The sequence below is a fragment of the Anomalospiza imberbis genome, unplaced genomic scaffold (genome assembly GCF_031753505.1).
Source record: "Anomalospiza imberbis isolate Cuckoo-Finch-1a 21T00152 unplaced genomic scaffold, ASM3175350v1 scaffold_69, whole genome shotgun sequence".
Classification (NCBI taxonomy): Eukaryota; Metazoa; Chordata; class Aves; order Passeriformes; family Viduidae; genus Anomalospiza; species Anomalospiza imberbis.
The window spans coordinates 113,226-133,210 of NW_027100303.1; the positions used below are offsets into that span (position 1 = coordinate 113,226).

Sequence of the window (19,985 nt, forward strand, 5' to 3'; positions counted from 1 at the left end):
ATGGAGGAGGAGGAAAAGCCCCGGAGATCCTGCAGGAGGAGGGGCTGCAAACCCAGCCCAGGGAGCTGCAGGGACAAAAGAGCCCCCCTGAGCCAGGAAGGCGGCCGGAGATCCAGCCGGATATCGGGGCTGGTGGAGAAGCCTCATGGCAGGGAGAAACCTCACAAGTGCTTGGAATGTGGGCAGGGTTTCAGCCGGAGCTCCCACCTGATCCGGCACCAGAGAATCCACACTGGGGAACAGCCCTACGAGTGTGGGGAGTGTGGGAAGGGTTTCAGCCAGAGCTCCCACCTGATCCAGCACCAGAGGATCCACACTGGGGAACAGCCCTACGAGTGTGGGGAGTGTGGGAAGAGCTTCAGACACTGCTCCAGCCTTATCCGGCATCAGAGGATCCACACTGGGGAGTGGCCATACGAGTGCTTGGAATGTGGGCAGGCCTACAGCCACATCTCCAAACTGATCGAGCACCAGAGGATCCACACTGGGGAACGGCCCTACGAGTGTGGGGAGTGTGGGAAGGGATTCAGCCGGAGCTCCAACCTGATCCAGCACCAGGTGATCCACTCTGGGAAACGGCCCTATGAGTGTGGGGAGTGTGGGAAGAGCTTTGGCCAGAACTCTATCCTGAGAACACACCAGCGCATCCACACTGGGGAGAGGCCTTACGAGTGTCCCCAGTGTGGGAAGAGGTTTCACACCAGCTCCACTCTCCTCTTACATGAGCGGATTCACACAGATGAGAGGCCCTTCCGCTGCCCCGACTGCGGGAAGGGCTTCAACCGCAACTCCAACCTCACCTTGCACCGGCGCATCCACAGCGGGGAGAGGCCCTACGAGTGTGGGGAGTGTGGGAAGAGCTTCTCACAGAGCTCTCACTTGACCCAACACCAACGGAGGCACCAGTAAGGGAAGCCCTGAAATAGTGTAAAAATTTAACAGGGTAGAAATCCCTTTGGACTTAGGTAAAATGTTCTTCTTTGTGCTTGCAAACATAAGTAAAATATGCTGTTTAGTCTAGTAACTGGAGCACAAGCAAAACTGCCCCAGCTAAAGAGAAAGAATGCAAATTTGTATGCTAAAGAGATAAGAAAGACTCCTCCAACCTTGAAACAGACATCGCAGAGTGACCCAGGAGTTCTCTCTGTACTTTCTGACAAAAAGTGAGTACAACTGTAACTAGCTGTAAGTGTAAGGCAAAATCAGAAGAATGAATATGCATGAACGTATTGTGAAATTCTATGAATATGTAAATTAGCTAGAGTAATAAAAAAGAATCCGGAGTTTTCAGGAACATGCATGGCCATTGAAGGGAAAAGCCTGGCGTGCGCGCGGTGCTGAAATACGTACCAAATCTGACAAATCTATCAGAATTGTAAGCTTTTCATTTTTCGCCTCAATTCTCCCAGCGAGTGCCCCGAGTGAAAGAAGAGCTTCGAGTGAGGGAAGAGAGTGAGGGAAGAGCTTGCAGTGAGGGAAGAGAGTGAGGGAAGAGCTTGGAGTGAGGGAAGACAGTGAGGGAAGAGAGTGAGGGAAGAGCTTTGTGGGCTGCTCCAGCTCCATCCCCCATGGGAGGATCCAGGCTGGATGATCCCCAGTGACCCCCGTTGGGCAGAGCCCTGGTGCCCCCGAATGGGGAATAAAACAGAGAGGAAAACAATGGAGCTGATAAAGGGGCCGATATCTGAGGCCTGACTGAGCAGAAACTGTGGGAGACACAGACACAGTTTAAGTCTCCCTGGGCAAGAAGTGACCAAGCAACCTGTTGTGAGACTTTGTGATAAGATAATGTTCCCAGGTGCCGTGATGTCATGAAGAATGTGTAACCAATGGGAAATTGTTAGCAAACATCGAGCCCTATCTGAGCACCACACAAGTAAAGCCCTGTATAAACACCTGGTACCCTCAATGAAATTGGCTTCTGGTCTAAACTCGGCTGTCCCCGTCTCTCCATCGTGGATAAGCCCTGTTGTGGGTGATCCCCGTTGGGTGAGGGGAAGGTGTTGGAGGGATTTCTTTCCCTTCTCCTTGTGCTGCTGTGTTTGGTTGGTAATAAATTCCCTCCGTGTGCCCAGGCTGGGTCTGTTGTCCCCGTGCCGGTGCTCGGGGCGGGATCTCTGCCGTTGCTTCTCTCCAGTCCCGGGCCTCTCCTCAGCCAATGAGAGAACGCGATGGACAAGAGTCAGCCAATCAGAGCGAGCGGGGCTGATGACTCACCAGTTGCCGGGCAGACCCGCAGCACCCAGTGTTCCCCACCTGGACCCCACCCTCCCTGCCCAGTCCCGGCCCCCGCGTGGGGTCCCCCCAAGTCCCTCCCCACTGCCCCCCATAACCTGGGCTGGGTTTAACTGGGAAGCTTTACTGGGAACACTGGGAGCAGGCAGGCGGGGGCAGAGTGACAGCAGGGTTGGGGGGACACACGACCCCCCCAAAATCAGCGTGGGGATGGAGCGGGGGGTCCCGGCCGGGCCCGAGACCACGGGGAGGGGCTGCAGCCGGCGGCGGCTCAGGAGCTCTGTGTGCAGAGAAAAGGGGGTGACGCCGGGCTGGGGGCCCCGGGGAAGGAGCACACAAGCTCCTAGAAGCTGAGCCCCAGCGCCAGGAAGACGAAGCCTAACTCGGAGCCCCCGATCCCTGCCAGCATCTTGCTGTGGGCGGCATCCAGTGGCATCTCTGGGGGCTCTGCAGGGGTATGGACCCCCCAAAACCTCTCAGAGACACCCCAAACCCTGTCCCAGTTCCTTCCCAGCCTCACCAGGACTCACCCTGACCCCTCCATGTCTCTTCCCAGCACAACCAACCTCATCCCAACCTCTGCTTTTCCATCCCCAATCTCCTTCCAGCTCCTCTAGACTCACTCCAATCCTTCCCAGTCACACCCAGCACCTCCAAACTCCCTCCCAGTGTCCAGCAGGACCCCCAGAACCCCATCCCACCCTCCCCAGCATCCTTCAAACCCCTTCTCAGCCCTTCCACACCTCCAAGCCCCTCTCCCAGCTGAAACCAGGCTGTCTCCAACTCCCTCCCAGTTGCTCCCAGCACATCCCAGTGGCTCTCCCAGCGCCCCCAATTCCTCCCCTGTACCCCAGTGCCGGCTCAGGGGGTGCTCCAGGCTGATGTGCTCCACCTGGCAGCTGCAGGTGAGCCCGCGCCAGGGGGGTGTTTCCAGCAGCACCAGGAGCTGGTAGGTCCAGTCCTTGTTGGGGACCATGTCGGTGGCCACCACAGAGAGCTCCTGCTGGCCCTGGAACCACCTCAGCTGGGTGTGGGCAGGCTAGAAATCCATCACGGAGCAGCCCCGGGCTGGGAGCTCGAGGGCACCAGCGAGATGGATACGCTGGGGGGCATTGGGAGACAGCGGGAACAGACTGGGATCAGCTGGGGAAAACTGGGAGAGAGAGGGGAGGGGTGGGGTGGCCCTTGGGAGGGATTGGGAATGGACTGGGAAGGACTGGGGTGGCACTCAGAGAGATGGGAGGGGATGGGGGGCACTGGGAGGGAGGATGGAGGTCTAGGAGTGAACTGGGAATGAACTGGGAATGGACTAGGAGGGACTGGGGCGGCACTGGGAGGAACTGGGAACGAAGCGCGCGGCACTGGGAGGCCGAGTCCAGTGCGGGGCACTCGGCGCTGCGGGTCTGCCTGGCAACTGATGAGTCATCAGAGACACGCGCTCTGATTGGCTGAGAGGCGGCAGCACCACGCTAGGCTGAGATGGACAGCCGGGAGGCACTGGGAGAGACTGGGATGGACTGGGAGAGCCACGGGGGTCAGTGGCAGGGACACAAGGTCTCGGGGATGGGCACAAGGAGGGCTGAGGGCTCTGGGCCGATCCCAGGGAGGTTTTGAGGGGCTCCAGGGTCATTGCCAGGGCAGGGCCCGAGGGGACACGCTCTGCCCCGCGCTCACCTCGGCGCTCCGTGAGGAACGGGCTGAGATACTCGTGGTTGTACCGGCACAGCCAGTCCGCCGCAGCCCTTTTTTGCTCCATAACGTCTGGGTCGCTGTTCCAATACCTGGCTGCTGTCTCCCCATAGGGGGTGAACCCCAAAAAGTGCCCCACGTCGCAGTCGAACATCGCGTACTGCTCCCAATTGTAGATGAACCTGCTCAGGTACCTCACCTTCTCCGTGCCGTTCATGAAGTGACACTCAGACTTTCCCACGTACTGGAACACCCCTGTGTGTGCAGGACACAGGTCCGGGGGTGCCCCCCAGCACCCCCAGAGCTCCGGGATCCACCCCGGATCCCCACTCCGCACCCTCTGTGCCCCAAGGCCGCCATGGATCCCTCCTCCCCGAGCTGCCACTTCCTCTTTTCCACCCTTCCACACTTCCCCTTTCACATCCTCTCCCCTCCGACTTTCAGCCTCTCCCCAGATGAGTTTTGGTGTGCCATTTACTCCTTTTCCTCTTTCCCAACCTTTTAAACACAATTTCCGAAAAGCCCAGCCCCCCTTCCCGCTCAGTTTTGGGGTCCTACTCTCCCCTTTTCCCCACTTTCCCACCCTCTCCCACCCCTTCCTCACCTGCCCCCAATCCTCAGCCCCTCCCGCTCTTCCTTTCGGGGTCCCCTCCTCCTCCTGCCCCTGCAATTTCGGGCTCCCACCGCCCCCTTTTCCCCATTCTCCCCCCTGTCCCACCGCCTCCCGCCCCCCCCGCTCTCCCGAGAGCTCCGCGCCCGCAGCCGGGGGGGCTCCCAGCACCACCAGTGCCACCAGTACGGCCCCAGCTGCCGCCACTCGCCCCATGGCCAGCGCCGCCCAGGGAGCACCAGCCCCAGAGCGGCCGCGCTGCGCTGGCAGCACCAGTCCGGAGCAGCGCGGGCTCAGCAGCGCCGCGCGCTCTCATTGGCTCCGAGCACTTTTGGGCACCGATTGCCGAGGCTCTGCCACACAACCGATGACTCCTCAACTCCTCGCGCTCCCATTGGCTGCAGCGCGTTTTGGCTGCGTTTGGATTGGCTGAGCGGTTCCGGGACGCTGCAGCCCCGGCTGGGGCTTTTCCAGGCACGGGGAGCCTTGGGGCGCTGCGCAGCTGGGAGCTCAGCTGTGCCCAGAAATGTGTGCCCGGCTGCGCGGGGTCTCAGGGGTGCCCGTGGCGAGGGGTGACGCTGGCCCCATGCCAGGCACCCCCCAGAGCCACTCTGTCCCTGCCCCCCGCAGCCGCACAGGGACAGCAAATGGAAACGAGGGTTCCTGCTTGGGGACAAGGAGCGGGAGAGATCCCTCAGCAAATCCGGCACGGGCACAACAGACCCGGCCCGGGCACAGGGAGGGAATTTATTACTAACCAAATCACACCGGGACAAGGAGAGGGGAAAGAAATCTCTCCAACACCTTCCCCACACCCAACTGGGATCACCCAGAGCGGGGTCACCGGGGCTCTGCCCAACGGGACTCACTGGGGATCATCCAACGTGGATCCTCCCATGGGGGATGGAGCTGGAGCAGCGCATGAAGCTCTTCCTGCACTCGGGGCACTCACAGGGCCTCTCCCTTGTGTGGAAGTGCTGGTGAGTGACGATCTCTGAATTCCACTTGAAGCTCTTCTGACATTCCAAGCACTCATAGGGCCGTTCCCCAGTGTGGATCCTGTGGTGATTGGTGAGGTCAGAGGTCCCACTGAAGCTCTCCCCACACTCCCCACACTCACAGGGCCTCTCCCCAGTGTGGGTGTTCTGGTGTTCCATCAGGGTGGACCTGCAGCTGAAACCCTGCCCACATTCCTTGCACTTGTGGGGCTTCTCCCTGCCATGAGCCTTCTCCACCAGCTCCGTGCTCCGGCTGGATCTCCGGCCACCTTCCTGGCTCAGGGGGGCTCTTTCCTCCCCGCAGCTCCCTGGGCTGGGGTTGCAGCCCCTCCTCCTGCAGGATGTCCGGGGCTTTTCCTCCTCCTCCATCCAGCCACGCCCTGGAATGAAAAATCCTGGTTTGGGGAAAACCAAGGTGGGAGCGCCTTGGAGTAGAGGCTCCTCCTGCCCAAGTCCATCCCTAGAACTCAGCAGGAGTCTTGTGTCCATGGAAATCTCCACTATATCAAGGTTCAGCCCAAAACAACTCTCCCAGAAGTTCCCGATCTCTGATCTCTCCACTTTTGGGGTTTCAGAGGTTTCCTTTCCCTGGGATGATGGGGGTCCAATGGCTCCAGGGGTTTCCCCGTCTCCGGCCTCCTGCTTAGGGATAATCCAGGGGCTTTTGGGGGGTCCATGGGGTCCCTTCTGCCCTGATGATCTACTTTGAGGTCCGAGGGGTCCCTCCTCTCCAGGCTCCCCCCCTTTCCAGCCAGCCTGGGGTCACCCAGCTCCAGGATCACCCCTCTCTGCTCCCCCCACTCTGGGGGTCCCAGGGGTTGCCCCTTCTCTGCTGCCCCGGGGGTCCCCAGGACCAATGTCCTCCCCCTGGTGGCCCTGGGCAATGGCAACGTGGACTCCCAAAGATCCCCCCAAGGGGCTCAGCTCTGGGGTCCTGCAAGATCCAAACCTACACACACACACACACACAGAGAAAAAAACCTCCCAGGGTTTATTTGGGCCTCCTAGACGATATTGGGTTCAATTCCACAATCTGCAAGCTCCAAACACACCCAAATAAAAAAACCCTCTCAGGGACCCCCCGATAGATTTGGGACGAGCTCCCCCTCCCCTCTCACCTGCAGGATGAGCTGGGGGCGATGGTCCCGGGGCCAAGGGTGCTGCGGCCACAGGGGGCACTGGAACCTCCTGTTTCTCCTCCTTTTCCTGCTCCTGCTCCCCTCTTCCTGCTCCTCCTTTTCCTCTCTCCCTCCTCCTCCTCCTTCCTCATCCCACCTCCTGCCCAGTTCCTGCCTTCTCTATATTTAGAGTGGAGAACCTTGCTTGTTTTTAGAACGTGAACAAAGATCCCAGATGGAACACGGCTTGCTGGTTTTAGCCAGAAGTGTCAGTGACTAAAGGTCATGTTTGCTCTGCTTTGGTGCTGTCCTTGTTCCTCCTCAGTGTTCAGGCTGGGCTATGGGGTGTCCTTGTTTGCTGCATTTTCAGAGCTCCTCCTGGATCCTTTGGGCAACAGGCTGTGCCCTGGGAGGGCTCTTTGTGCTCCTTTGTGACACAGGAGAACCTTGCAGGCGGTTTCTGCGTGAGCTGCTGCTGTGATGTCACAGGAGCACTGCCACGTCCCCGAGGTGTTCCCGTTGCTGTGGCACACGGAGGCCTCAGTGTCCAGAGTGGCTCTGGGCACTGCTCGTTGCCAGAAGATCCTCCTGCCCGAGGCATTCTCAGCAGCCAGCCCAGCCCTGACGGGTGTCCTTCTGTGCTTGCAGGGCTACAGTCTGCAGACGTGTGCAGCGCAGCCAAAATGATCCAGCACGTGGCTGCTGCAGTTTGCACGCTGTACTCTGTGGCGTATGCGGGGTATTTTTTAACCCACTTGGCACGTAAGTCGAGGTTTTTCCTCGGTGCTGTGGCTTTGGGCTTGCTGTGTGCTTGCTGTTCTTCCTCTGGGCCTGAGCTGACTTTGGAACCAAATTGCCATGAAGACACCATTGCTTTGGGAGAGCTCCTGGCAGCAGCTGCAGCTGGAAAAGGGGGTGTCTGCAGCCAGCGGGGCGTGCACAGCATTTGCAATGAGCCCTGGGGGGTTCTGTTCCCTCACGCGGGGAGTCTGTGGCAGCAGAGCCTGGAACTGCCTGTGCAGCCAAGAGCTGACCCAGCCCAGTATTTTGTGCTGTTCTCTTGCTGTGCGAAGGGACTGTGGCTCCTGGAGGGACGCTGTGAAAGCAAAATGCTCTCTCGGGGTTGCCTTGCTCCGGGGCATTTCCCACCACAGGCAGTTATTTTCCTGACAGCATCTGGTTCATGTTCCCTCTCCCGTTGCAGGGCACCTCATGAGTGGATCCCGAGCAGCTCCTCCTTCGGTGAGTGGGAAAGGAACCTTTGGTGTTTGGAATTGTGCAGCAAGTTGTGAGCTCGGCATGTGGCAGCCATGTGCCAGCCTGGGAGGCTGAAGGAAAGTTCCTGCCAGTGTCCTTGCAGCAGCAAAGGGATCCCTGGGAGTTTTCTCCTTTTCTGCTGAAGAGCTTTTGAAGAGCTGCAGGTCTGGTTTTGCAGGCAGAGCATTGCTTGCTGGCTCTAGCCATGGTGGAATATGGAATTCCCAACAATAAGGGGCAATGTCGACTTTAGCCCATTGTTAGTTTGAACAGCTCCGAACCCAATTTCTGCTTAGTGCAGCTGGATGTGCAGCTGAGGGTAAATAAGGTGATAACTGAGACAGAACTTCCCGTCCCTCACGCTGCCGTCTGTCCACAGGGCACAAAAGCAGCACCAGCACCTCCTCTGGCTCCCTCTGCTTCCAAAGAGGAGGCCAAAGAGGAGGAAGGCAGCAGTGAGCTTCCTGCTGTTCCGGGGGACGATGGTGAACGTCCCTCAGTTCCGGGAGATGACAGTGAACTTCCCGCTGCTCTGGGAGACGAGGGCGAACATCCCGCGCTGTGGGAACACAACGGCGAGGCTCCTGCGGTGTGGGACAAGGACAGTGGACATCTCCCGGCGTGGGACGAAGACAGAGGATATGCTGTGGCTTGGGAAGAGGAGGTTGAACTTCTCCCAGCATGGGAAGCAGACAGTGAACGTCCCCTGTCTTGGAGAGATGATGGCGAACCTGCAGCATTTTGGGAAGAGGACGGAGAAGCTCCCTGTGCTTGGGAAGAGGACACTGAACCTCCCTCGGCTGTGGGATCCTGGGCTGAACATTCTGACAGCAGCACAGCCCTGCAGCCAGAGGGGAGAGGGGAGTGGTGCCTGATGCAGCTGAGTACGTCTGCTCTGTTCCTGTGTGCCAGGGCAGGGTGCTGTGTGTGTGTCTCGGCATCAGCTGCACCCAGTGCTGCTCTGCAGCTGAATGTGCCAGGGTCATTTCTTGTCCTTCCCCAGCTGAGACCAAGGGGCTGACGGCCCCAGGGAGGGGGGCTGCATTCTGGCTCTGCTGCAAGGCGGGGTCTCACTCTGGGAGGGAGCGTCTTCCACGTGGTTTCTTTCAGGGAACACCGTGAGCCTGGCGGAGCCTGCCGTGAAATACCTGGAAGTGGAGCAGATTGGCCAAGGGTAAGTGCACGGCAGTTACTTCTGCACAAGCAGGCCCAGGTGTTGTGCTGGTGCAGGATCAAGTGAGAAGTCAGGAGAGCTCCAAACACCTCCAGACACTGGGGCGCCATCCTGCTGTCCCTCAGTCCTGATCAGAATTGATACCTGTGCTCCGAAGGCACCGTCAAAGGCCCCTGAGGCTGGCAGTGTCCTGCCTGCAGCAAGGAGCAGGACCTGGAAGATCCTCTGTCCCTGGAACTGGATTGCCTAAAAGAGCCACTCACCATCTGGTGACTGTCAGAAAACAGTTCTCAAGGAGATTTCTTTCAAATATTTTGCTTCAAAAAATATCCTCGGGTCAGGATTAACAACCTAATGGTTTAGAAACAGAAACCAGAGCTGAACTAATAAGTGCTCTATTCTAGCACAGGTAGTAGAGCCCATACATTCAGTAACAGACACAGAGCTGATGCACTCTGGGGGAAAATGCATCACCTGCCTGATGGCAGGGCCCTTGTGGATCCTGCAGGTCTTAGGCAGGAAATGGAAAAGGATGGAATGCATTCTTTTCCAGTTCTTTAGACACCCATTGCTCACTTCAGGTTTTAAACTAAAGCAGTGCAGCATGGACATTTGGGATTTGCTCCAGCCCAATTCCTTGGTGTTGGGTCTCAGTTTTCTCTGGCACACCTTGCATGGCAGAGGGCTGGTGGCTGCTGCGCTGTTGTTGGAAGGGTCGATGCCCCCAGGTGTTTGTGAACGCTGCAGGCAGCAGAGATCTCCTGTCTGGGCTGGCTTTCACTGCCAGGGCCTAAAGCGCTGCTTCTTTCTTCTCTGCTGTTTTGTCTCCAGGGCTTTTGGAACAGTTTCTAAAGGACTCGACAGGGCCACTGGAGGAGAGGTCAGTGTCAACACGCCCAGCACGTCTGGCAGCTCTCCAGGGCTCTCCTCTCTGCTGGGAGCTGTGGCTGCAGCTTTGGGGGCCAGCAGAGCTTTCCTGCACAGGCTGCTCCTCTGCAGGCAGAGCCGTGTCAGCCTGCAGAGCACAGCTGGGACAGACTTGGTCCTTCTGAAGTGCCCAAAGGAATGCAAGGAGGGCAATGGATGTGTGTGTTTCCTTTGTTGTGCAACCCCAACCAGAGCAGTTGCATCTGAAATCATGACCCAATCCCATAGAACTGCTAAAGGGTTCCCAGCTGTTTTGCTTTGTTTGCACAGAACCAGAATTACCTCCTGCTTGCAAAGTGTGTTTGAACAATAATGAGAGTGTTGAGGCCATTTGAGAAGACTGTAGGTGCAGAGAATGTGGTTAGAGCTTGGAGGCTGACAGCTGAGGGGCCATTTCTGCAGAGCTTGCAAGGCCAAATGTCTCTGGCCATGTGTCCTGTAAGCAGCCCCCAGCGAGCAGAGCAATGGGCTGTGGGAATGGCACTTGCTGAGCTCTGGTGTCCCATCCCAAGGCAGTTTGGCACAGCCGGGCTCCGTCGCCCCAAAAAGACTCGCTCCGTGTTTGCTGCGGCCTCCTGCCACAGACTCCTCCAGTGAAAGGTCTGCAATGTCCCTTCAGGTGGCCATAAAGAAAATGAGTCTGAGAGGGCAGAACAGGGAACGAGCTGTGAATGAGCTCCTGCTCCTGAAGAACAAGAAGAACCCCAACATTGTCAGCTCTTTGGACAGGTGAGTGCTTCAGGCCTTATCCCGTGCCTGGGCCCTGCCTTAACCTTTCCTGGCATCCGTAGTCTGTAGCCTGATTTGAAAATGCCTGACCCAGCCTTACCTTCCCAAAACAACAGCCTGGCAGTTCGCTCCCTCCATGTGCTTTTGTTGCTTTGGTTTGGTTTTCCCTTCAAGTTGACCCTGTTTTCTGTGTCTTACAACAAGTGCTGGTAAACCACAGCAGAAATTATTTCCCTTGGCTTCTTCTTCCCAGCCCTTTCCCATTGCTGCAGATGCCAGGAAGACCAGGTTCTTGTTCCCAGAAATGCCTCATTTGCCCATTTGTCACTGGCCTTGCCTGTTTCTGAAGGGACTTTCTGAAAGGTTTTCTGACCCCTTTTGTCCCAAGTGCTGCCCGGCCTCCTCCCCTGGATAACCCTGGGAGCTGTGTTGCCTTGTTCTGGAGTGAAGGGTGGAACTGCTGAGTTCAGAAGCTGAACCAGCTGGGGGCCAGTGTTGTGGTTCCACATTGATCTGGGCCTTTGCTAAACTGCATTTTTCACCTGCTTGCCATCTCAGGCCTCTCCTTTCTCACAGGGGTCTCCTCCTTTAGGCTGTGCAGATCCCAAGGGCTGTGCAGCCTGGCAGGAATGTCTCTCCATCGGATTCTGTCCTCATTGACAAGTGACCTGGCAACAAAACTCCACTCCAGGCTTTTCCATGGGGGAACTGAGCACTGCACATTGGTCTCCATGCCACTGCTTTCTTCTTCCAGCTTCCTTGTCGATGGAGATCTCTGGCTGGTGATGGAATACATGGATGGAGGAACTTTGCAGGACGTTGTCAGACAGACACGCATGGCTGAAGGAGAGATGGCAGCTGTCAGTCGGGAGGTGAGGGATCCTGCCTGTGACTGCCATGCCTTGGACACGATGGTCCTTCCCAAGAGGGCGTGAGAGCAGGAGTGGCTCCATGCTCAGGGCTTTGTTTCTCTGTTGTTTTTATGAGCTGGAGAAGAAAGAGCCCCTGCAGTGAACGGCCTGCCAGCAGCACTGCACTTCTACTCTGTTCTTGTTCTCTTTCCTGCTGTTGTGGCACTCTCTGTCTGTTTTGGATTTGATGTGCTGTTCTCAGCTTTGCCCTGAACCGTTTGCCTGGAGCTTGTCTGCACTGCACTCCTGGCCTGTCACAGCAAAGTCGCTGCTGGCAGAATTCTAAACTGTCCTTTCTTGTGTGATATATTCCGGCCATTGGTTTTTACCCTCGTGTTTCTTGTTCTCTCTCAGTGTCTGCAGGGCCTGCATTTCCTCCATTCGAACCGGGTGATCCACAGAGATCTGAAGAGCTCCAACATCCTTCTGGGAATGGACGGCTCTGTCAAGCTGGGTGGGTGTTCTTGGCCAGGCACGGCGCTCCCGGGGTGCGGCTGTGGGGCTGCTTCCCAGTGACGGCCAGAGCCCCACAAGGGCTGCTGGGGGCACTGCCCGGCCCTGCTGCCAGCTGAGAGCGGCTGCCCCTGCAGAGAGCTCAGGAGAGGAGCAGGCTGTCAGGGGTGCCTTTGCTCTGGCAATGGCCCTCCCAGAGGGGCAGGAGTTGGAATCTAAAGCTGCAAGGGAATCAGTAAAAGCAACTGCACGAAAGCTGAGGGTTTCTTTAAGGGTCCAGCTCAGTTCCATCTTTCCTTGGCTACAGCCCTGAGGACTTTTCCAGCTGACTTCACTACTGCATTCTCAGACTGAGAGTGGGGAGTCTTTGTGCTTGGTTTCCTCATTCCAGCTGCCTTTGACAGTGTTTGTTTCTGTCCTCAGCTGATTTTGGCCTCAGCGCTCAGCTCAGCCCTGAGCAGGACCAGCGCAGCTCCATGGTGGGCACTGCTCACTGGATGGCCCCAGAAGTTGTCACCAGTTCTCCTTACGGCCCCAAGGTGGACATCTGGTCCTTTGGCATTGTGACCATCGAGATGGTGGAAGGAGAACCTCCTTACTTCAAGGAAACGAGGGCCATGGTAAGAGGCCAATTCTCCCGTGGTTGCAGAGGCCTGTGAGCACAGGGTGACCCTGCACTGGGAGCAGCAGCTGGAGGTTTCTGCACATGGGGAAGGGAATTCCCAGAGGACTCCTGTCTCAACACAGACACATATTCTGCAGTCTCCAGACACAATTTGCTTTGGGATGTACGTTGTTGAAGCTCTTCTGGCTGTGAGGATGACCTGAAAATGTGAAGCAAGTGCACCAGCTCTTTACAATGGCTGCGGCAGCACCAGGGTTTGGGTTTTTTGGTTGGCATAGAAAAATGAGCTGTGAGCAGCATCTCTGCCAGGGAGGAAAGGGCCCCTGGAGCTGGGGCTGGGAAGCCGGGGTCGATGTGAGCACTTGTGGGTGGGAAGGAAGCTGGCAGAGCGCTGAGTTTGCTTTTCCTGCAGGCTCGCGCTCTGATCCGGCAGAACGGGACCCCGCAGCTGCAGGAGCCCAGGCGCCTGTCGGCTCTGCTGCGGGACTTCCTCGAGTGCAGCCTGGAGCCGGACGAGGAGCGGCGCTGGTCTGCCCAGGAGCTGCTGCAGGTGAATGCCAAGCAGCTGCAGGGGAAGCAGCAGCGCCAGGGAGGGGTTTTCTTGTGGGGCCCCTCCGATGGTCTCCGGTCTCGCTGCTTTCCACACGCAAAGCAAGCAGAATCCTCGCCTGGTTTGGCTTGGCAGGGGCCTTTCGAGGTCATCTGCACCTGGGGCCCCACAGCGAGCAGGGCCATCTTCAAGCAGGACAGGTGGTTCAGAGCCCTGCCTGACCTGAGCTTGGATGTTCCCAGGGAGGAGGCACCTCCCACATCTCTGGGCACCTTCTGTCAGTGCTTCCCCACTCTCCTGCTAAAAAAATTCTGCCTTAGATCTCATCTGAGCCTGCTTCCCTCTCCTGAGTTTCAGACCATTTCCCTTTGTCCTGTTGCAACAGAGCCTGTGAGGAAGTTGACTCTGGAAAGTAACGGTTCATTTCTTTCTTTTTTCTCCTTTGGGCAGCACCCATTTTTATCATCAGCCAAGCCTCTCTCCAGCCTGACCCCTCTGATCACCGCAGCAAAGCAACTGAGGCAGCAGCAGAGGAGATGAAGCACTGGAGGACAGCTTCTAGTCACAGTAGTTAGTTAGGACAGCTAGTTAGTTATGGTAGTTAGCAGTGCTAGTTGGTTAAGGTAGTTAGGACAGCCTGTTTGTTACGGCTCTTATGACAGCCTGTTTGTTATGGCAGTTTTTGAATAAAAACTCTCTTAAACCTCAACTCCCTTGACGTGTCCCTTCCTTCTCCCTGTGTGACTCAGCTGCCCGGAGCAATGTGAGGGGAGAGCGGGCCCAGCCTCGCCCAGAGCTGAGCCCCAGCAGAGCCCTGGCAGAGCCCAGAGCAGCCTCGGCATCTGCAGAGTCAGCCTGGAAGGAGGCGCTTGGAGCCTTCTCGGCTGCACCCGACTCTTGGTTACAAACTGTGTGTCAGGGCTCACCCCCAGATTGGGGTGGCCCTGAAAGATGGAAATGTCTCTCCTCCAACCCGTGTCTTCAAAGAAAGACTCAGTAGTCTTCATTCGTCCTGTCTCAAGGTAGTTTATTGTGTGTTATCTAAAAGATTTTCTTCCTGAGCTGCTGCGGTCCGTTCAGCAGGTCAGACAAAGGCACACACTGACTGCCAGGGGCCTGGTGCCATCTTTTATATCATCCATGACGTGTTAAATGTTTATGGTTTTACCCCAATGCCTATCACCTATATTGAATGGTGACTTTCTGCTCTAAACCAATCTGTGAGTGCCAACATCACCATGAACATGGAGGTTAGGAAGGAGAAAGAAGGAGGACAGGGCACGCCCAAGTCCCTTCATCTTAGAATTTCTGACCCCCATGTACAAAACTCAGACCCCTCTGTACAAGGCCTAAAACCCCCCTGTACAGCACTCAAAAGTTCTTTCTTTCACTTTGTGACTACTTCTACAATAATATCTAAACTTGTGTGATTTCTTGTTCTTCCTGCAAGGTTGTTAAATTGTCCCATGGGTCAGAGTCAAAGCCACAGGGGTTTCCGGCTGCATGCCAGGGTCTGAAATGCTTCTGTCCTGGGCCCGGAACATCCAAGAGTGTCCAAGGGACATTCTGAGTTTCAACATCTCCCCCTCCTGTTTGCACCAAGAAAACCTGCCTTGCCACTTTGTCCATGACCCGTCGCCTCTGCCAAAGTCTCCCACACATTTCCCTTTGGTTGTCTCACAGGAAAATCTGTCCTATTGCCCAAGGCAACAGGCAAGAGAATGAAGCACATGAACACTATCTGCCTTACCCCATGCCCATGTCCTCACTCTCTGTGAGAGACCTTGCAGTGCAGCAACACCCGAATGACCCCCGAGTCCCAAGAAAAACCCCAAGTCTCTGAGCTGTCAATCGTTGTCTGATGAGATGTCCACAGCATCGTCGTCTGCCTTGGTCTGCGTGCTTGCCTCTTTGCTTCTTGGATCCGCGTTTGCTTGCGTCTGCGTCCGATAAGGTTTCACGTGCCTTGCTGACACCCACTTCGGTCCTCGCCCTGTGGAGGCACAAGTGAAACCCTTGCCCCAAGTGATTATTGTGAATGGGCCTTTGATTTGTCCTGTCTCTGGGTTTTGGATCAAAACTAAAGGATTCTCCCTTAGTTTTGCTTGTGTGCTGTTTGTGAAGTGTCTGAAATTGGTAGAGTGGGCTCAGAGAAAGAACCATTTAAAAAATTCAACACATACAGAGCTTTGTTCAACCGCATAGAAGGTGTTGCACCTGCCTCCCCCCTTTTTTTGTTTATCTCAAAGGGATTTCAGGGTGTGATGTGTTCTTTTGATGATTGCTTGACCCGTGGGAGAATGAGGAATACTGAAAATGTGTTTGACTCCCCATTTTTTCAAGAATTTGTCAAGCACCTTGCCTGTGTAAGTTGGTCCATTATCTGTTTTTATTTCTTGTGGCACCACTAATGATGCAAATGCTTGTAAAAAGTGTCTGCAGGCATGTTCTGCGGTTTCCCTGTATGTAATGATGCAAAAAAAAAAAAAAAGTGTCGACCGAAACATGGATGTTTTTGAGCCTCCCAAAAGATGGGTATTTTGTGACATCAGTTTGCCACAGCTGGAGACTTTGCAATCCTCTCAGATTGACTGCTCCTGTGGATGCAGGTGGCTGCACAAGCTGACAATCTGGGCAAGCACTGATGATTTCCCTCGCTTGGCTTTTTGAAAGGCAAAAGGATTCCATCAATGCTTGTGCATTCTGATGGAAAAATGCATGGCTCAATTTTGCTTGCTTGAAAATGTCTGGCAGAGGCTGTGAGATGGGCATCGTGAGCTTGTCCACGTGAGCATTCCCTTCTGCTAAAAACCCTGGAAGCGAGGAATGCGCCCTGATGTGTGCAAAAAAGTATTTGTGTTCTCTGCTTTCTAGGATTGTTCTCATGCATGATAGATATGAATATAGAATTTCATTACCTGTGTGCTTTAAAAGTGATCCCTCCAATTGTTTGACCACATTTGCAACATATGCTGAATCTGTGATTAGACTGAGAGGTTCCTGAAATAACTGAAAAACCCTGACCACTGCTGCCAATTCTACAATTTGTGGTGAACCCTGTACTGTTTTGGTATCTGATTCCCATTCCCCTGTTTTTGGGTTTTGCCATGTGATCACTGATTTGTGAGTTTTCCCTGAACCATCAGTGAACACTGTCACCCTTTCCACTGGTTCCTGACTTATTTTTGGGTTTTCTCTGAAACTTATTTTTGCATTTAACATTCTGTGAGCTGGAAAATTAACTGTGCAGATTCCTGGATACCCTAACAACGCAATTGAAAAATCTTGTGATTTTTGCATTGCCCACTCAAAATATCTTTTTTTCAAGGGTAAATGAATGATTGAGAAATCTTTGCCTGACATTGTCAGCAACCTTGTCCTTGCTTTGATGATGATCTGAGCCATCATCTTCAAGTCTATGAGAATTGTTTTCAAGGGCCTGTAAGCTGGAAAAACCCACTCTATCATCAGAAGAGGGTCCCTTTGAGATGAATCCCACTGAAAAATCAACCCATACAGTTGTGCTGTTTCCCCCAGCACTGCCAAATAGAAAGGCAGTGATTTCACAAAGCGATGTGCTTGTCTCTGTTGAATCATCTCTGTGATCTTTTCAAGATCTTTCTGTGCTTCAGGCATGAGAGTTCTGGGAGATTTGATGTTGTTGTCCCCTCTCAAGAGGTCGAGCAATGATGAAATGTCATTTGTGATTCCCAAGATTGGTCTCATCCAGTTGATCTCCCCCAAAAGCTGTTGCAAGTCCTGCAGATTGGTGACTTTTGTGTTGATGTCCAGTTTCTGTGGCCTTATTGTTTGCTTTGTGATCTTCCATCCCAGATATTTCCAAGGTGCAATCTCTTGTATTTTTGAGGCACTGATTTCCAGTCCTGCTTTTTGCACCTCTGCGATCACACAGTCGCGGACTTTCTGCACCTCCTGTTTTGTTGGTGCTGCAATGAGCGAATCATCCATGAAATGAATGATTTTTGCTTCCGGATGTTTCTTCCGCACTGGATGCAAAGCTTGAGCCACGTACCATTGACAGATGGTTGGGGAATTTTTCAGGCCCTATGGGAGAACCGTCCAATGGCACCTTTGCAGGGGCTCCTCCCTGTTGATGCTTGGAACGGAAAATGCAAAATGTGGAGCATCATCTGGATGGAGTGGAATGCTGAAAAAACAGTCCTTGAGATCGATGATCACAAGCGACCAATCTCTCGGGATCATTGAGAGAGATGGAAGTCCCAGCTGAAGTGGTCCCATGTCTTCAATGACCTCATTGATCTTCCTGAGATCGTGAAGCAGTCTCCAAGATCCTGAAGTTTTCTTGTGAATGATGAACACTGGGGAATTCCATGGGCTGTTCGTTGGTTTGATGTGTCCCTTCTGCAACTGTTCCTGGACCAACTTTTTCAATGCACTCAATCTCTTTCGCTCAAGGGGCCACTGATCCACCCAAACGGGATAATTTGTTTTCCAAGTCAATTTCAGAGTGGTGAGTGCCACAGTGACTCCTGTTCAAAATCCAACTCCAATCTCAGTCCCCGTTGTGCTAAGAGGACTCTTCCCCACACTGTGATGGGCTTTTGCACAATGAAAGGATGGAAGATTGCTGTTTTTCTTCCTGGACCTGTGACAACAATTGCGTTCTCACTCTGCATGCATAGGGAACTTCCTCCTATGCCTGTGAGAGAGCTCAAAGGTGCAACCAAGTCCCATTCCCGGGGCCAAAACATGTATGAAATGACTGTGACATCTGCCCCTGTGTTGAGCATCCCTGTGATGACAACTGTTTTTTCATTACTAGTCAATTGACAGGTAACGATGGGTCGATCTCGGCTCAAATGTTTCACCCAAGACGCATGTATTTCCACTTGGTCACCAGAAAAAGAGTCCTGCTTGTTAAATACTGGCATGATTTGCTTTCCTGCATGAGATGGCAAAGCCATGGCCTGGGCTTTCGGTGTATTTTTTGGAATTGTCAAAGGTAGTCGAAGGGCTTTTGCAGTGACCATCAGCTCCTCTTTGTGGTTTGCTGGAATCAAGGATGGATAAACAACAAGTCTAAGAATGCTGCTTCTGTCCCTGGCCACTATCAAAAAATCTTGCCTTTTCCAAGAAGTCCCAGTGACACCCGTGGGTATCGCTGCGTGGCTGTTGTCCAAAAGACACGTCAATTTGGAGGTTGCCAGCACGCATTGGAATCTGGGCAGTACCAAGTCTGGGTCGCTGGGGACACTGGAGATTGCTCTGCTGAGGGGATCTGTTTGTTGTTCCCCAAGGATTGTCCCTGCTGACTTTGCGTCACCGCCATGATTTGTGTCGAAACACGCTGGCGATGATCCACGCTCTTTTGCCCGTTTTCCGGATGTGGTAGAGTTCTTCCATCCACATCTGTCTGCGAACGACACTCATTCACGAGATGTCTCCCTCTCCTGCATCGGGGACAAAAGTCTGGTGGTTTGTCGGGTTTTGCAAATTGTGGGCAGATCCTTTTAATATGTCCTTGTGCCCCACACCCAAAACATCGCCCTTCTGCTCTGCTGTTGCTCTTTGTGTAATTTGCAAGAGCTTCCTTGACACGCTTCTCAATTCGCTCTCCCAACTGCTCTTCCATGATGGATGCGACATGCTGTGGTGTCCCCTCCTTGCTGCACTCCTCTATCATGTCTGCCAAGGTGGCCTGGTGTGGCATCATGCTGATGATTTGCCTGCATTCCGGGTTGGCACTGGAAAACGCGAGGCTTTTGACCAAATGTGGTTTCGCCCCCTCATCGGCCACTTGTCGTTCCACTGCCTGGGAAAGACGATCCACGAATGAGGAGTGTAATAAACGCCAATCACTTGGTTTTTAAAATTTATAAAGGTTTAATAAAAATAAAATGGAAAAAAAAATTAATACAAGTACAGTAATAAAGATTAAACAATTAGAGTTAGGACAATTAAAGAGACAATAACAGCAAAAAGTTACAGCCCGGGCTGGGTACCTCTCTCTGGACAAAAGTGAGCCAGGAGAAGGACCCCGATAAAAGAGAATTCCCTCCTTAAGAGGGGTAACCTGTTGCATACACAAAGCACTTCATGAATATGCATATTTTTTATTTAAAACAAGAAATTCGTCCAGTACTTGTTGAGGAATTCCTGTTAATCCCAGGCGCCTTGAAGTCTAAGTCGAGTTTGGAGAAGTTCGGTTTTTTTGTTGATAAGGAAAGCCATAAATTCCTCTCCTCTGGAAGATTTAGGGGTTTCTGTAATTGTTATCTCTGTGTGAAGAATTTCTTGATTATCTTCTCCTTCTCTTAAGCAAAAAGAATACCACACACACATATTTTCTATTTTAACTACTAAAGCTTAATTTTAATTACAAAACTACATTTACTATATTATTAAAACATTACTACAGCATAGATTTCCAACCTAGCATAATACATATAGTAAATATCTGCGTAGAGCCATATAATATGCATTTTTCACAAGGAGAACGGTTCTGAAGGACCCTGCTTGATCTCCGTGTAGATGTTGTCCTGGATTCCCGCCTGAGCAATCTGTAGGATTGCTCTCTGTGCCGCTTCTTTGATGTCGCTGAGCATGTTCCATGGAAGCCTCACCGCTTGTTGAGTCGGGTCGTCTTTGGGAGGATCAGCAGCAAGCTGCACCATGGTGAAGTTTGCATTTGGTCCGCCCTGGTATCTGGCTCTCAGCTCCTCCAGGG

General features: G+C 53.9%; 1 protein-coding gene and 1 pseudogene across 1 annotated transcript; one reads left to right on the forward strand and one right to left on the reverse strand.

Annotated features, from left to right (window-relative positions):
- On the forward strand, positions 1–909 carry LOC137467598 (zinc finger protein 436-like). The gene is made up of 2 exons (XM_068179075.1): positions 1–671; positions 747–909. The coding sequence occupies exons 1-2, from the start codon at positions 1–3 to the stop codon at positions 907–909; spliced, it is 834 nt and encodes a 277-aa protein (XP_068035176.1).
- A 1,654-nt stretch (positions 910–2,563) lies between these two features.
- On the reverse strand, positions 2,564–4,717 carry LOC137467583 (class II histocompatibility antigen, B-L beta chain-like; annotated as a pseudogene).
- Positions 4,718–19,985: the final 15,268 nt, after the last annotated feature.

Bases quoted from the DNA above. Each gene is read 5' to 3' on its own strand.
- LOC137467598 (XM_068179075.1), top strand. From the start codon at position 1: ATGGAGGAGGAGGAAAAGCCCCGGAGATCCTGCAGGAGGAGGGGCTGC. The intron at 672-746 runs GTGTCCCCAGTG...CACAGATGAGAG, and splicing joins ACTGGGGAGAGGCCTTACGA to GCCCTTCCGCTGCCCCGACT.